The sequence below is a fragment of the Erpetoichthys calabaricus genome, chromosome 3 (genome assembly GCF_900747795.2).
Source record: "Erpetoichthys calabaricus chromosome 3, fErpCal1.3, whole genome shotgun sequence".
NCBI lineage: Eukaryota > Metazoa > Chordata > Cladistia > Polypteriformes > Polypteridae > Erpetoichthys > Erpetoichthys calabaricus.
The window spans coordinates 19,536,800-19,549,010 of NC_041396.2; the positions used below are offsets into that span (position 1 = coordinate 19,536,800).

General features: G+C 38.9%; 1 protein-coding gene across 1 annotated transcript in view; it reads right to left on the minus strand.

Moving 5' to 3' along the window:
* Positions 1-436: 436 nt before the first annotated feature.
* Positions 437-12,211, minus strand: part of adipor1a (adiponectin receptor 1a) — a 75,765-nt gene continuing 63,990 nt past the window's right edge. Inside the window, exons 7-8 of the mRNA XM_028796422.2 lie at positions 8,716-8,909; positions 437-1,927 (exon numbers count right to left, since the gene is read on the minus strand). Of these exons, the coding sequence (XP_028652255.1) occupies positions 1,799-1,927; positions 8,716-8,909 (323 nt within the window). The 3' untranslated portion in view covers positions 437-1,798. The remainder of the gene's footprint in view (positions 1,928-8,715; positions 8,910-12,211) is intronic.

A 12,211-nucleotide genomic window follows, 5' to 3' on the forward strand; every position in this document is an offset into this window, starting at 1 on the left:
AAGTGCAGCCGGAACAAGCCAAATCAAGCACCTGGAGCACTTCTGGACGAATTATAAAAGAGGCCAGCAGCCAACACTCAAGAGCCAGAGTTGGGAGGTGGAGGACAAAGCTGGACAGGAGGCATGGTGGTGCCAGAGGAGTGTTTGTCTTGTCTTGAGTGCTTTTGGGACTGTGTATTGCCTATGGGGTTCACGCGGAAGACGAGCCCCACAGGTGAAGAAAAATAAAGTCTTTGTGCTTTTACACGTGCCTCAGTGTGAGTCTGTGTCGGGTCGGGCACAATATAGCGCCTTATTACTACAACATTATATATATATATATATATATATATATATATATATATACACACACACACACACACACACACACACACACAGGCATACACAACAGACACCCCAATGGTACATGCATTGATAATAAACTGACTGTTCCCAATTATGCAAGTATAAATTTTAATGGAATATTTTACACCAAGAATGACATTGTGCCTTAAAAACTCCGAGAGATACAATTATAGCAAAGAACACATATGACACTCAATGTGGGATTGAAACTGAACAGCAGTCCTATGAGCAGCCCTAACTGTCCGATTAAGTGCCCAGCTGAAAAGACATCTGCTGAAAGACAAGGCTTGCTATGCAACAGTACAACAGCACTGAGTCCTCTTCCAAGAGGAGTGTAGCTCAGCATTTCCTCCACTACTGTGTTTTGCTACTCGCTGTAGGTGGACATCCATCCAAATGACATTATTACCAAATAAAACATAAATGGGGAGGATACCCAGCCAAAGCCACAAAAGCTAAGCTCAGCACTTTAAATCTGTGTGTGTGTGTGTGGTACATGTTTAAAGCAATGGGACCTGGTGGTCAGCAGATTTGGTTTTTGGGTAAGAACTGGGAAACTAACCTCCCCAGACATCCTGGATAAAGTGCCTTGTGATGGTGTGCTCTCTGAAAGGCTGCTTTATAAGGTAAGATTGACTGTCAGTCACTAATCATATACTAGGTATCACTCCCTCATCACTACTTTGTAAATAGAAAGTTCTTTTTTACCTCAGAAATAAAGGGAAACAAAAGGGGGGCACAGACCAAAAGTCCAAACTTCTGCAAGTGCAACATAAACCAGATCAAACTTTTTTTTCAGCATGCATACTGGTGGAAAGCCCTTCCTTATACCTAGAAGTTTTATTTTTTTGTATGCTCTGGATATAGGGAGTGGTGATATGCCCATATTATCTGTAAAATATACAGCTACCAATATACAAAAAAAAACACTGCTTTGTTATAAAAACGGATTAAAAACTCTGTTTACAGTTTCTCAGCTTAGTTCTGAATTGACTTCAGTATTCAGTGTGTTAGGTTTACAGAACTTAAAAAAAAAAATAAAATAAAATCTTCAGAATCATTTAAACACTTATGTAAACTTTTATAAACCAATCAAAACTCTTGTCAGGGTCAATGCTAAATTAGCTGTTAATGCTTTTGTTTTAGGTAAGACAAAAGAAATCAAAAAAGTAACGTGTGATGATACATTAAGTTAGTCAGGTCTCACTTAGTCAAGTAGAGTGGGTGGTTGAGGAACCGCCATCGACACAAGACCCAAAGGAAAAAGAAACAATAAAATAAAATGAAACACATGAAAAGGGATTGAGTGCCTTTGTCTGAAGAACACCGTGAAGCAATGCCAAGGTCTCTTTGATACAGCCTCATATATACATACATATATATTCTTTAGACGGAAATCATCTTAAGTTAGAAAAGCACTTGGGATAGTCAGCCAGAATGAAGTGGGTCATTTTCAGAGGAGGGAGTCATCCGTGCAGCCACCTTCTAGGCCATAACGAAACTCTTGTAAGTTTGAGACGCCATGAAAGTGGATGAAAGCTGCTGCCACGACAAGGACATGGAAAATCTGATGGGACTGAAACTGAACAGACAGGAGATAAAAAAAAAAAGATTTTAGCATTCTGTCAAGCTATGACCAAACATGATATTCATTTTCAACCAATCTGTTTTAATCCAATGTAGGGCTGCAATGAGGGGGGTTAGAATCTGTCTCAGAATCATTGGAGGCAAGACAGGAAATAATCTCTGAAATGAGTCAAGTCCATTGCAGGCAACACTCACTCATATTGGGACATTTTTAGACTCAACAGCTAACCCTTACACACAAATCTGAGACTAGGAGAGGATTGGCAGACCCAAAGAAAAACAGGGCTCACATCCAGTCTCCTGCAAATCAGCAGACTAACCACAAGACGGGGACAGGGCACTGTGGCTAAAGGCATATGCCACCCAAAAATGATATATTGTTTGTATGTTACTTACTCCATGTGCTTTGTAGTGATGGCCGATTAATGTTTTAAATGTCATGCTTTCATGAAGAATGGAAACAAGGTTATGATAAAACAAGATGAATATCCTCCCTAAGCTTCTCTTTTTATTTCAAAATATTCCAATGTACATCAATAAATCATTCTTTAAGAAATTAGATTCAACCATAACCACATTTATTTGGAATTCAAAACATCCACGTATCCAAACAGCAACCCTACAAAGGCCAAAGGCAGAAGGTGGCATGGCCTACCTAACTTTCAATTTTACTACTGGGCAGCAAACATACAACATATTAAAACCTGGACATTGACACAAATAGATGAACATATGCAGGCTTGGTCTGCAATAGAAATAGAATTTTGCAGTTCACCTTTATATTCCTTGCTTTGCGCCCCAATAAATGCAAATTATCGCCAATATACTAAAAACCCAGTTGTGCTTCACTCACTCAGAATATGGAACCAATGTAGGAAACATTTTAAGATGGCATCACTCCACGAGAACCACCTTTTTCCACCCTCGCAAACATATGCAGTTTTTAATGTCTGGAAAACATTTGGGATTAAATCACTTAGAGATCTGTACACAGACAACGTCTTTGCATCCTACGAACAATTACATTCTAAATTTAACTTTCCAGCAACATATTTCTTTCACTATCTTCAAATTAGAAACTTTGTTAAACAGAACCTGCCCAATTTTCGTCATCTGCCACCTCCCTCTATGCTGGAAAAAATATTAATCAGTTTCAAGGACTTGGACAGCATCTCTGCAATATATAAAACCATTTTACAGTCCCTCCCTTTCAAAGATCCAGGAGGACATTGGGAAAGGATCTCTTATTCAGTATCTCAGAAGAGGAGTAGAAGGTAGCAATGCAGAGAATTCACTTGAACTCCATATGTGCAAAGCATACAATTATTCAACTAAAAATTATATATCGAGAACATCTGTCTCGCTTAAAATTGTCCAAAATGGGCAAGATCCAAACTGCAAACGCTGCAATCAAGTTCCAGCCTCACTGGGTCACATGTTTTGGGCCTGCAACAAATTAACATCATTTTGGACCAAGATTTTTAAATGCCTCTCAGACAGCTTTGGGGTCACAATCCCTCCTAATCCACTAACAGCTGTGTTTGGTGTTCTTCCAGATGGGCTTAAAAGTGGAGAAGGACAAACAAACAGTAATGGCCTTCACTACACTATTGGCACGTAGACTTATCTTGCTCTACTGGAAGAATCCTAACTCTCCTCTTTTAAGTCAGTAGGTAACTGATGTTATATATTATTTGAAATCGGAAAAAATAAAATTCTCACTTAAGAGGATCTGTGCAGAAATTTTTCCGAACCTGGCAGGATCTAATCAATAATATTTTAGAATAAGCTTTTAAAGCACTGAAGAAGCAGATTCTCTCCCTGTTGTTTTTTTTTCTTCTACATTTATCTATATTCACTTACCAATTTATCTATTTGCTTATTTTTACTAGGTTTAAGTTTTATTCTGCTGCCCATGCTCTCTTTCTCAGGGGTGGGGGTTGATTTGTTTCCAATCCTATTTGTGTAAAATTGATCTATTTATATGGAATATTGTGTGATTTCAATAAAATCAATAAAAAAAAAACAGAACTTAATGGTGGCCAGTGTTGTACAATGGCAAAAAATAAGAAAAACGTTCATAGAAAGAAAAAAAAAATGTCACATTACTCATGATGCCTAATCTACACGCCAGTTATCCAATCTGTCACAAGCCACCTACTGGAGCAGATGGCCTGCTAGTAGATCGGGACTGAGGGTGTAATAAGAGATGCACATTTACCAAAAAACTATAGCTTTTTACTTCATAACAGCTTATTAAAAAATATTTACAGTAAAAAGGTACAAAAAAAAAATGCAGTCAGAAGTCCAAAACAATTCTTGGTGAGAAAATAGCAAAACAAAAAAATAGACAGAGAGAGAAGAAAGAAAATAAAGCCCAAGGCTCTTACTCTGACATTTACTCAGTTCATAAAGGGTTATTAACAGTCTTAAAAAAAACAAAACAAACAAAAAACTGGACTCTAGTTGAGTCCATTCAGAAAAAAAATCAAAAAATCTCAGAGGCCTTTTTTGGTTTACCGGAGCCTCCAACTACTCCTTAACATCAACCAACTGCTGGGCCACCAGCCCCTTCTAATTCTGGTGTGCGCACACACACACACACCACACACACACACACACACACACAAACTCCCTCTCTCTAAGCCTACATGATTGATTGAACTGACCCCCTCATGGCCACGACCATCGTTAAAAAGACGGCTCAATTCTCCCGTACATAATGCATACAATACACACTGGGAGACACCATTTCAGTCCTGCAGGGGGAATTGCACACCTCAGACAAAAATCAAAGCGTCAACAAGCACAAATAAACATAACTGATCGCTGACTAACATAATCAAATATTATTCTACCTAACCTCAAGGTTACTACAAAAAAAGAAAAACACAATGGTATAAATCCACTAATAAACAAACTGGACTCCCTCCCCCAGTCTTTCTGGTTTTGCAGCCATCCAAGATTATGTTAAACCTCAGCATCAACGTTAAAACACTGGGCGGTAAGCATGGAATGACGCACTTGAGGCCCATGGCTGAAACTAACGGCCAAAAGTCTGAATATTAAGAAACAAAAACCTTGTTAAATATTTTCTTTTCCGCTGTAATCTCTGACAGTTATTTACTGATGTTCACGCCAACTGTTACAGTGAGTTTCGCTTGTCTCTGTCAGGTTGTACTGTGCTGCGTTGCCATCGAGGTGAGGCTATAGCATCACACAATCGCTTGACAAGACGAGTTCTATTTCTTACTTTCTTTTTTGCTAAAGTATTGTTAAATTTTTATTTCCTGAATTATTAGCATACATCTTGAACAGGAAACCCAAAGATTCACAGCAGTGACTTTCTGAAATAAACTCTAGCTGCGGACAGCCAGAGTGCCACTCCATTGAGAAGGTTGTCGCTTTATATTAGACGTCAGTGATACCACCTGGTTACACTATGGTTAAGATTATGCTTGGGGGAGAGTTATCTGACTCAAGTCACGTAAACCAAGTGACAAGAATCTGCAATCCAACTGGCTGTTCAGCTGATCTTCTGAATCACATAGCTGGTGGTCTGCAGCTGCAACCATTTCACTTTTTGACTTGAAGACCCACAGCTCCTCATTATCCTTTGGTCTAAAGTCTGGTCTTCAGTTCCAAAAAGCCTCCCCCTCATGAGTTTATGGGGTTCCTGTTTATATATGTGCTGGTAATTCTGGAAGTGCAGTAACTATTTAATAATATTTTACAGAAAGAACATTCACTGTGCAGGTTTTGAGCAAGCAGTTGGGTAAATGGACATTATGTGGATTATGCAACACAAGTAACATGAGTTTTTTTTTACATGAACGTTTTTCACATTGTTAGCCATTGCAGACCACTGGCCACCAGTGAGTTTTGTTATGTCTTGGCCTTTTTTCCTCTCCATTTTGCATGAAAATATGAGATTCAAAATTTTTCTTGGCCACCACAACAAAGTACATGGGGGGTGGGGTTAGGAGCACACGCTGATGCAGTGCATTGCCGCGCCCACCACATGACAAACCAACTCAGGGTCCCAGATTTGGACCCGAGTGCAGCCATGCAATGGGTGACACCTCAGCACCACACTAGTTCAGATGGAGCGGAACAGTGTGAGATTTTTTATGGTGGCTGGAGTGCCAATTCTGCCACCAAGCCCCAGGTTTTTCCCTGATGTTTGGAGAGCCTACATGCAGGGCTAGATGCAGATTAACATCACACCCAGGACAGAGCAATTGCAGGTTAAGGGTCTTGCTCAAGGGCCCAACGAAGTAGAGTCACTTTTGGCGTTTACAGGATTCGAACCAGTAACCTTCTGATTGCCAGTGCAAATCCCTAGTCTCAGAGCCACCACTCAGGGTAAGTAATATATTTAAAAAAATTATATCATTTTTGGGCAAAGCATTCCTTTAACATCCATCAGCCTCAAATGACAGAGACCTTTGCGAAACTCTGCCATGATAAAGAATTCCTTTTTCTTTGGTCTTTAACAACATCCCAAAGAACCTTTCAAAAAGATGAACATACAGTGGATTCATAAAGTATTTAGTCGCCTTCACTTTTAGTACACTTTATTGTGCTGTAGATTTCATTTTAAATGGATATATTTGTCATTTTTGCCCATCAATGCACACAAAAATAACCCATACTTTTAAAGTGAAAACATCTTTTCAGATACTTTTTCCAAATTTATTAAAAATCAAAAACTGAACTCTCTCATTCATGTAAGTATTCTGATCCTTTGCTGTGGCACTCCAAATTGTGGTCAGGTGCATCCTGCTTACTGAATTCTCCTTGAGACAGGTCTAGAACTTGATTTTAGTCCACCTGTGGAAAATTCAAATGACTAGACATCGTTCAGAAATACACAAGTGTAACTGTACTAGGGGGCTTCACTCCCTGCTCGCTTCGCTCACCAACCCCCTGGCCTGCGATACGCACCAGCCACTTCGCGTCTCTGTCGTTTGCGTATGTGGAATTCACTTTCACCAAACAACAAATCTTTTAATTCTTGCGGATACGCCTCTTCATTGGGAAGAAACACAACTTTTCCTTGATGGCAACATGAATTAGACGATCTATAAGTCTCCGTGTTAAAGTTTAAATCCGAACAATATATTAGATTTTTTTTCGCTGTTCTGTTATTTCACTGAGTAATAATTTACGTTTGTTTGCGCTAATGCGATCTTTACTCTCCTTTTTTTGAGACTTTCAAATTTTAGTACTTTCATTATCTCTAAGCTGCTCTGCATGTGTATTGCACCGTTTTTAAACCTCTTTACGACGTTCTACTTTGTCATCTACTCTTTTATTTCCAGCCCCAGGCTGGTTAAATCTCTTGACACAAAGTCTCACCTCACAGGACACGAAAGAATCTCTCTGAAAAAGTCACGTCTTGTCCCAGACTAAAAAGTCTCATCTCTACCCAGGCTAAAACGTCCCAGGCTAAAAAGTCTCGTCTTGGGTTTTTTTTTTATATAATAGAGAGATATTGATGTTCCCACAATTAACACTGCATGTTAGGTCAAAAACCAAGCCATGAAGTCCAAGGATTGTAGACATCTTTGATCAAACTCTGGTGATGCTAATATCAGGGCAAGGGAATAAAAACATTTCTAAAGCTGTGAGGTTTCCCAGGAGCACAGTGGCCTCAAGAAAAGAAATCTGAAACCACTGGGACTCTTCCTAGAGTTGGCCATACACCCAAACTGAGTGAACAGACAAGAAGAGCCCTGGTCTAGGAGGTGATCAAGAACCCAATGGTCACTCTAAAAGAGCTTCAGAAGTCCACTGCTGAGACAGAATAACCTGTCTAAAGGATAACCATCTCAGAAGCACTCCATAAATGAGGCATTTATTGTAAGAGTGGCTAACTCCTGCTTCGAGTTTGTCAAATAGAATTTAAAGAACTCTCACAGCAAGAGGAAAAACATTCTCTAATCTGGCAAGACAAAAACAGAAGTCTTTGGGCAGAACTCCAAGAACTATGCCTTTAGGCACTGCTCATCACCTGCTTATTACCATGCATATGGTGAAGCATGGTGGTGACAGCATCATGCCATGGGAGTGCTTATCAGTAGCAGAAGATGGGGACACTGGTCAGAAATGAGAGAAGGATGAATGCAGGCAAATACAGAGAGACCTGCGTGCAATGGCTCATCCTTCAGCATGACAATGACCCAAAACATACAGCCAAGACAAAGTGGAGTGAATTTGGGATAAGTCTCTAAGTATCCTTGAGTGGCCCAGTCGAGGTCCAGACCTTAACACCACAGAGACCTGAAGATGTCAAGAAGATGTTTACAAATGCCTCCCCGACCAATCTAATGGAGCTTGAGAGGATCTATCAGGAAGAATGGGATACAATGCCCAAATTCAGGTGTGCACAGCTTGTACACATTTCCCCAAAAAGACTCAAAGCTGTAATTGCTGACAATGGGGCTTCTGCAAAGTACTGGATGAAAGGTCTAAATACTTAAATAAAGGAGAGATTTCAGTTTTTGATTTTTAATAAATAAATAAAAAAAACGTTTCTACAAAAAGTTCACTTTGTCATTATGGATTATTGAGTGTTGACTGGTGGCAAAAATAGCAAATTTATCTATTTAAAATTAAATCTACAACAAAATAAAATGTGTGGAAAACAAAGGGGTCTGAATACTTTCTGAACACACTGTAAGTGAGTAGAAAAATTAAACACCTTTCTCATGATTAAACAGTGCAAGGCAAAACTTGTTATTTAATTGTAGAGGATGGTTTATCCCCAAAGCATCTTACCCAGATGTCAAATTTGCCGGGAAAGAAACGTTCTGGAATGCGAGCTGCATACAGTCCAGCGCCTGTGATATACATGACTGCCATAAGAAAAAACCAGCCCATCTGCCCCACTGTGGTAGCCTTCACAAACCCTTCAGCAATTGTAAAATGCATTGTGGGTACTATGCCGCTCAGCCCCAGGCCCAGGAATACACCTGCAAAGACATAAAAGAACATGTCACATACAGTTAAATAAGAATGCACTGTGGTGTGATCAGGGCAATGATGATGTAGGAGTGTCAGTTGGCCCTACAAAGGTCCAAAGACATCAGGACACCATCTCCATGGGTGTTTTAGTTTCCTCCTTAAATCTGTCCAAAGCAATTTATAAGGGGTCTTCTGTAGACAGGGGAGGACCATACTAAAAGTGGTATGTGTGTCTGTGTATGTAGTGGAGAACCAAAAAAGCATGAGGAAAAAGAACTTGTATAGCACAGTACTTTTTACAGTTTGTTAAATAAGACTTGAAATATTTCATTTGTGTGATGTGTTAATATATGAATACTTAGATAAGATGAAATTTATAAGTAGACAGACTAGCATTTTCCAGGAAGAAACCAGACAAAATGGTTAATGGGATGGATGGATAGACAGACAGACATATAGATACAGTAGAGAGATAAATGTAAGCAAATGCCATAAAGCATCCTCAAGCATCTACTTATACAGTGCTATGGTTAATAGATTGTTTGAGCTTTAAATGGTAAAACTGCATGTATAGATTTGTAGAAGATATAAAATAGGAGACTATGACCTTTTTAGCATATCATTGCATTAGCTATATAGTAATCTATGATGCAAATAAAAATTAAGTTTATAGATTTATTTCTGTAATTTTTGTGTGACCAGTCACCATGGCACTGTCTGAAACTGGGATAGTCACTCACGGTCTTGGGAACTCATTTATAAATTGCTCCAAATTTGTTAGAATAATTGGACACTGCTACAACTTGACTTCTCATATTGGCAAAAAACATGTTTTTGCATATGTTATAATACATATACACACACAGACATATATATATATATATATATATATATATATATATATATATATATATATATATATACACATATATACACACACATTAAAATACAGTCTGTGCATCATATTCATCATTCTTGAGATGTAATCTGTTTGTTACATCATTACACACATTTTGGTAAAGGCTCAGTGATATGAATTATTATACGTGTGATTCGTCATTTAACTGGTTTGGCTGCATTTCCCTGCTTGATCAAGGGTGTCCTATTTTCCCCGAAATATTGCATATACATGGGTCAGAGCTGCTGTAAATATATGCATGTTCCCCTGTCAAATTTTCTTTTATAAATCCCATAGTTTTCACAGGAAGTTCCATACGCACATTTCAAGTCTCTTTCTGTGCATACACAAGTTTTATTTCAACCCGATTCCATATTAGAAGGCAGTCCCTGCTGATAATTAAACTTGGCACTTGTCTATATGGCTTGCTAGTACTTTCATTCATCAAAGAGAAATTTTAATTATATTGGATAATTTCCTTTTCTGAGAACATTCTCCATATGTACTGTGGACTAGACCAGATTTGCACTTCAGAATCTTCCCCTTTTTTCTGTCATTTTATTAAAAGATAATTCATGATGCACATTCACCATTGTAAATGGGACTAAGTTAGCTGAATAGCTGGTGGCTCCTTTACCATTTACACTTCATTATTAACTGATGGCTCATTAAGAAAACACAAAACATTTAAAACCTAAATGCAGATACTTAAAACACTTAAGGGTGTTGAATTATAATTGAGACAACTGAAATTAGCTCTAAAAAACATACTGCTTTAGCATCAAACAAATGGGTTCTAATTAAGAAATTGGCCGAGGTGAAAAGCTGCAGGCACTTCGACTTATCGGGACAGTGAGTGATAATCCCTGGCATAAAAGAAAGAGTGTAAGAGCATTTTGGGCCCTTTAGGCTCACTTTTGCTCTCTTAAAATGAAATCCATATTGGATTTTTTTGTCCTTCTAAGCATTCTTTAGATTCTCTCTACTCCTGAAACTTGCCAAATGAAGCACTCACAGTGAACTACTTGATACGAAACTCGCTGTGTGACACTGAATTGAATCATTCAGGTTGTATGTTTTCATCCATTTTAACTACTAGTGCTTGATAGGACTAGTTTCTCTGTAAAGAAGTATCTGTTTAGGGGAATTAAAATTTTATTTTTTATTACCACGCTTCTTTTAACTTCACCTGTTTGTTGTCTGGTACAAATCTTGTAATCGATATTTAACCCACTTCCTATTGTCCAAATGATTTGAAATTTTGCACACTTACTCACTTCCGAGTTTTTCATCAATCAACATTCAAAAAACACTTCTTAAAATCTTAGCAAAAGCGCCCATGCTTTTATTTTATGAGTGATGTATAAGAGACTTATTTTTTACTTTTTAGTACACTTTTTAACTTAATATAAGCATGGTTTTTAAAAAGTATTTTTTTATATAGAAATTATTTGAAGAAAAGGACCTGTACCGATTGGCTAGACAGAGGGACCGAGCTGGGAAAGATGTGCAGCAGGTTAGGGTGATAAAGGATAAAGATGGAAACATACTCACAAGTGAGGAGAGTGTGTTGAGCAGATGGACAGAGCACTTTGAGAGGCTGATGAATGAAGAGAGAAGGGTGGATGATGTGGAGATAGTGAATCAGGAAGTGCAACACATTAGCAGGGAGGAAGTAAGGACAGCTATGAAGAGGATGAAGAATAGAAAGGCCGTTGGGCCAGATGACATACCTTTGGAAGCATGGAGGTGTTTATGAGAGATGGCAGTGGAGTTTTTAACCAGATTGCTTAACGGAATTTTGTAAAGTGAGAGGATGCCCTGAGGAGTGGAGAAGAAGTGTATTGGTGCCGATATTTAAGAATAAGGGGGATGTGCAGGACTGTAGTAACTACAGGGGGATAGAATTGATGAGCCACAGCATGAAGTTATAGGAAAGAGCAGTGGAAGTTCAGTTAAGAATGGAAGTGATGATTAGTGAGCAGCAGTATGGTTTCATGCCAAGAAAGAGCACCACTGATGCGATGTTTGCTCTGAGGATGTTGATGGAGAAGTATAGAGAAGGCCAGAAGAAGTTGAATTGCGTCTTTGTGGACCTGGAGAAAGCATATGACAGGGTGCCTCGAGAGGAGCTGTGGTATTGTATGAGGAAGTCGGGAGTGGCAGAGAAGTATGTAAGAGTTGTACAGGATATGTACGAGAGGAGTGTGACTGTGGTGAGGTCTGCAGTAGGAGTGACGGAGGTGGGATTACATCAGTGATCAGCTCTGAGCCCTTTCTTATTTGCAATGGTGATAGATAGGTTGACAGGCAAGATTAGACAAAAGTCCCCGTGGACTATGATGTTTGCTGATGACATTGTGATCTGTAGCGAGAGTAGGGAGCAGGCTGAGGAGACCCCAGAGAGGTGGA